The sequence below is a fragment of the Geospiza fortis genome, unplaced genomic scaffold (genome assembly GCF_000277835.1).
Source record: "Geospiza fortis unplaced genomic scaffold, GeoFor_1.0 scaffold1545, whole genome shotgun sequence".
Taxonomy (NCBI): domain Eukaryota; kingdom Metazoa; phylum Chordata; class Aves; order Passeriformes; family Thraupidae; genus Geospiza; species Geospiza fortis.
This window is the reverse complement of record NW_005054931.1, coordinates 4237-9897: the sequence shown is the minus strand read 5'-3', so window position 1 is coordinate 9897 and position 5661 is coordinate 4237. Positions and strand designations below refer to the sequence as shown.

The 5661-nt window shown below is 53.2% G+C and overlaps 1 protein-coding gene across 1 annotated transcript in view; it reads right to left on the bottom strand.

Moving 5' to 3' along the window:
* Positions 1 to 4594, bottom strand: part of RNF41 (ring finger protein 41) — an 11619-nt gene extending 7025 nt beyond the window's left edge. The window contains exons 1-3 of the mRNA XM_031065624.1: positions 4459 to 4594; positions 1008 to 1120; positions 153 to 424 (exon numbers count right to left, since the gene is read on the bottom strand). Of these exons, the coding sequence (XP_030921484.1) occupies positions 153 to 424; positions 1008 to 1097 (362 nt within the window). The 5' untranslated portion in view covers positions 1098 to 1120; positions 4459 to 4594. The remainder of the gene's footprint in view (positions 1 to 152; positions 425 to 1007; positions 1121 to 4458) is intronic.
* Positions 4595 to 5661: the final 1067 nt, after the last annotated feature.

Below are 5661 nucleotides of genomic sequence, written 5' to 3'. Positions count from 1 at the left end.
CAGCGCCCACCCCATGACCATCCCAGGCCCATCCCAGCGCCCATCCCATGACCATCCCCATCCCGTGTCCATCCCCAGCCCGTGTCCATCCCCAGCCCGTGTCCATCCCCAGCCCGTGTCCATCCCAGCGCCCACCCGGTGCCCGCCCTCACCCGCATCCCTGCTCGCAGGTGACGGGGCGCTTGGGGTTGTGCTCGCAGTCGTTGAGGTGAGCCATGAGGTTGTCGAGGCGCACCACGGCCGTGCAGCCGAAGACGGCGTTGTCGCAGGTGATCTGCAGCTTGGAGAGCATGTTCCGCATGATCCGCGGCACCGGGCGCAGGTGGGCCACCGTCACCACGCTGCGGTCCACGGGGCACGTCTGCTGTTGCGAGAACCACTGTGTGATGCAGGCATTGCAGAAGGCGTGCTCGCAGTGCGGGGCCTGCGGGGAACGGCACGGGTCACGCGGGACGGGCTGGGGAAACCTCCCAGGGCATCGAGGCCGAGATGGACTCGATCGCCTGGAGAGCTCTGAGTGCCACCTCTGCTGGTTCAGTCATGGGATTGATCCTGGAATGGCTGGGGTGGGGAAACCTCCCAGGGCATCGAGGCCAAGTTGGACTCGATCTCCAGGAGAGCCCTGAGTGCCACCTCAGCTCGTTCAGTCATGGGATCGATCATGGGATCCCTCAGGGAGTCATGGAGTCATGCATGGAACAGCTGGGGTGGGGGAACATCCCAGATTGCTGAGGCCCAGATGGACTCGATCCCCAGGAGAGCCCTGAGTGCCACCTCAGCTCGTTCAGTCATGGGATTGATCATGGGATCAATCATGGGATTGCTCTTGGAACCATCCATGGGATCACTCAGGGAATGGCTGGGGTGGGGGAACATCCCAGATTGTCGAGGCCAAGATGGATTCGATGTCCAGGAGAGCCCTGAGTGCCACCTCTGCACCCACCATGTCCCACCCTATCCCCAGGTGTGTCCTACCTGCACCCACCGTGTCCCCAGGTGTGTCCTACCTGCACTGGCTCCTCCAGGACCCCGCTGCAGATGGGGCAGATCAGGTCCTCGTCCACGTCCCCCTGGAACCGAGCCACATCATACCCCATCGCTCGTCACCGGCGCCAGAACCCTGCGGGGGAAACGCGTCAGGGACACCCAGGATGGGGCACATCCAGGGGCTTCGAGTCAAACCCGAATCTTCTTGGGGTCCCCTGGGTCAGGGACGGGGAGGAATTTGGGTTCCCTGGGGGTTTGGGGTCTTCCCAGAGCCACTCCAGCCCCTGGGATTGGGATTTGAAGGCCAAGGTCCTGCAGGGAAAGGGTTTTTGAGTCAAACCCATTTCTTCTTGAACTCTCTTGAGTCACGGATGGGAATTTGGGTCCCTTGGGGCTTTTCAGGTTTGCCCAGAGCCACTCCAGGCCCTGGGATTGGGATCTACCAGGGTTTGAAGGCCAAGGTCCTGCAGGGAAAGGGTTGGGAAGGGTTTTTGAGAGAAACCCGTTTCTTCTGGAGCTCCTTTGGGCCAGGGATGGGGAGGAATTTGGGTTCCTTGGGGGTTTTGGGTATTCCCAGAGCCATTCCAGCCCCTGGGATTGGGATTTGAAGTCTAAGATCCTGCAGGGAAAGGGTTTTTGAGTCAAACCTAATTTTTCTTGGGGTCCCTTGGGTCAGGGATGGGGAGGAATTTGGGTTCCTCGGGTGCTGGAGCCACTCCATCCAGCCCCTGGGATTGGGATTTGAAGGCCAAGGTCCTGCAGGGAAAGGGTTTTTGAGTCAAACCCATTTCTTCTTGAACTCTCTTGAGTCAGGGATGGGAATTTGGGTCCCTTGGGGCTTTTCAGGTTTGCCCAGAGCTACTCCAGGCCCTGGGATTGGGACCTACCAGGGTTTGAAGGCCAAAGTGCTACAGGAAAGGGTTGGGAAGGGTTTTTGAGAGAAACCCGTTTCTTCTGGAGCTCCTTTGGGCCAGGGATGGGGAGGAATTTGGGTTCCTTGGCAGTTTTGGGTAATCCCAGAGCCCATTCCAGCCCCTGGGATTGGGACCTACCAGGGTTCAAACTCCAAGGTCCTGCAGGGAAAAGCTTGGGAAGGGTTTTTACGTCCAAATCCTGGAAACCCCAACCTTACTTAATCCTAACCTTAAATTTCCTATTTGTGGGTTTGGTTTGGGGTTTTTGGGGTGGTTTATTTGCTTTGCAGAGCTGGGCACGTCAGGCTTTGGGCATGGAAGCGTTTCCAGGCTGGAATTCCCAGGAAATTCCCTCCCCCAGGGCCGGCCTTGAGCTCTGCCCCGGCCGTTGCTGCTCCCTGGGCCCCTCCCCGACATCAAAGGCGGTGACAAAGGCGGTGACAGAGCGGGGACAACGGCCCGACAAGGAGTCCCCACCCCAAAGCCCAACGGGAGGGGCAGGAGAAGGGCGGCAGGACCAAGGGGAGGGGACGGGACCCGGGAATTCACCCCGGGAGTTCCAGCTGTGCCCACCCCGGGAGTTCCAGCTGTGCCCACCCCAGGAGTTCCAGCTGTGCCCAGCCCAGGAGCACAGGCTGGCTCAGGGGGAACAGGTGAGGCCCGGCCCTGCTGCCAGATGTGGCCTCCCAAACACATCCAGATGTGCCGAGCTCCCACACCTTGGCACCAGCCAGCTGTGCCGAGCTCCTGCACCTGAACCCCATCCAGATGTGCTGACCCCGTGCACTGCAGCCCTGCCCAGCTGTGCCCCAGCCGAGGAGCAGAGCCGGTGACAGAGGGACAGATGTGACCCCGCGTCCCTCCCTGTGGCCCAGGAGGGACTGGAGGAAACCCTAAAAAAGAAAAAGAAAAGGAAAAGAAAAAAAAAGGAAGGATTGGAGAAATTCCCAAGAAAAGGAAAAAGGAAAGGATTGGAAAAGGAAAAAGAAGAAAAGGAAAGATTGGAGGAATTCCCATGGGAAAAAAGAAGGAATTGAAGGAATTCCCATGGAGAAAAGGAGGAACTGAAAGAATTCCCATGGGGAAAAGGAGGGATTGAAGGAATTCCCATGGAGAAAAGGAGGAACTGAAAGAATTCCCATGGGGAAAAGGAGGGATTGAAGGAATTCCCATGGAGAAAAGGAGGAACTGAAAGAATTCCCATGGGGAAAAGGAGGGATTGAAGGAATTCCCATGGAGAAAAGGAGGAACTGAAAGAATTCCCATGGGGAAAAGGAGGGATTGAAGGAATTCCCATGGAGAAAAGGAGGAACTGAAAGAATTCCCATGGGGAAAAGGAGGGATTGAAGGAATTCCCATGGAGAAAAGGAGGAACTGAAAGAATTCCCATGGGGAAAAGGAGGGATTGAAGGAATTCCCATGGAGAAAAGGAGGAACTGAAAGAATTCCCATGGGGAAAAGGAGGGATTGAAGGAATTCCCATGGAGAAAAGGAGGAACTGAAAGAATTCCCATGGGGAAAAGGAGGGATTGAAGGAATTCCCATGGAGAAAAGGAGGAACTGAAAGAATTCCCATGGGGAAAAGGAGGGATTGAAGGAATTCCCATGGAGAAAAGGAGGAACTGAAAGAATTCCCATGGGGAAAAGGAGGGATTGAAGGAATTCCCATGGAGAAAAGGAGGAACTGAAAGAATTCCCATGGGGAAAAGGAGGGATTGAAGGAATTCCCATGGAGAAAAGGAGGAACTGAAAGAATTCCCATGGGGAAAAGGAGGGATTGAAGGAATTCCCATGGAGAAAAGGAGGAACTGAAAGAATTCCCATGGGGAAAAGGAGGGATTGAAGGAATTCCCATGGAGAAAAGGAGGAACTGAAAGAATTCCCATGGGGAAAAGGAGGGATTGAAGGAATTCCCATGGAGAAAAGGAGGAACTGAAAGAATTCCCATGGGGAAAAGGAGGGATTGAAGGAATTCCCATGGAGAAAAGGAGGAACTGAAAGAATTCCCATGGGGAAAAGGAGGGATTGAAGGAATTCCCATGGAGAAAAGGAGGAACTGAAAGAATTCCCATGGGGAAAAGGAGGGATTGAAGGAATTCCCATGGAGAAAAGGAGGAACTGAAAGAATTCCCATGGGGAAAAGGAGGGATTGAAGGAATTCCCATGGAGAAAAGGAGGAACTGAAAGAATTCCCATGGGGAAAAGGAGGGATTGAAGGAATTCCCATGGAGAAAAGGAGGAACTGAAAGAATTCCCATGGGGAAAAGGAGGGATTGAAGGAATTCCCATGGAGAAAAGGAGGAACTGAAAGAATTCCCATGGGGAAAAGGAGGGATTGAAGGAATTCCCATGGAGAAAAGGAGGAACTGAAAGAATTCCCATGGGGAAAAGGAGGGATTGAAGGAATTCCCATGGAGAAAAGGAGGAACTGAAAGAATTCCCATGGGGAAAAGGAGGGATTGAAGGAATTCCCATGGAGAAAAGGAGGAACTGAAAGAATTCCCATGGGGAGAAGAAGGAATTGGAGGAATTCCCATGGGAAAGGAGCCGGATTCACCTCCCGTGGCAGAATTGCTCCTGGCAGGACTCGGGGCTGCGCCGGCCTCACTCTGTGCAGGGAATTCCTCCCCAAATTCTCCCATTTTTCCCTCTCCTCTCCAGCAGGGCGTGGATCTGATCCCAAAAAAAAGAGAAAAAACAACAAAAAAACACCAACAGGAAAATCAGGAAAAACCAATTCCCACATGGAATTCCCAAGCGTGGGGAAAATATCCCTCCTCCTGCCCCCTGTGCTGATTTTATGGGAATTTTGGGAATTATGGAGCCCTCAAGCAGCCTTGGAGAGGGATCCAGGCTCAGGAATTTGGGAATTTCAGCCCAAATTCTCAGTGGGATCCAGGCTCAGGAATTTGGGAATTTCAGCCCAAATCCCAGAGGGACCAAAACTCAGAATTTTGGGAAATTTGGCCCCATTCCCACAAGGATTCACACTCAGAAATTTGGGAATTCCAGCCCCAATTCCCAGTGGATTCTTTTGGATTTTCCCCCAAAATTAATTTCGATCTTTCCCAAAATTCTTCCAGATTTTCTTCAACTTTCTCTGGATTTTCCTCCAAAAATTATTTTTCCTGAAATTTCTCCAGATTTCCCCCCAAAATTATTTTGGATCTTTCCCCAAATTTCTACGGATTTTCCCCAAAAATTATTTTAGATTTTCCCCAAATTCCTCCAAATTTCCCCCAAATTTCTCGGCAATCTCCCCTCATTCTTTCAGCCCGACCCCCAAATTCCTGTGGGTTGTTCCCTAAATGCCTCTGAATTATCCCCCAATTTTTTTTCCGGGATTGTTCCCAAAATTCCTCCGAATAATTCCCCAAATTTCCTCAAATAATTCCCAAAATTCTTCCGAATTATTCCCAACATTTCTCTCGATTTTTCCCAAAGTCCTTCCATTTATTCCCACAATTCCCGTGGATTTCCCCCCCAAATTTCCCTGGATTTTCCCCCAGATTCCTCGGGATTTTCCCCAAATTTCCCCGGGTTTTCCCCAATTTCCCTCCCCGCTCTCCCGTTCCCGTTCAATTCCCAACCGGAGCCGTTCCCGGTTCCCATCCCCGGTGCCTCCGTTCCGTTCCACTCCCCGGTACCGACACCGCCCCGAGGCTCCTCCTCCAACCGTGACCCCCCTGCAGCTCTCCGGTCTCCTCCACGGACGTTTCCCCGCTCCTCCCGCGGCCTCCCCCCCCGGTTCTCCCGGTGT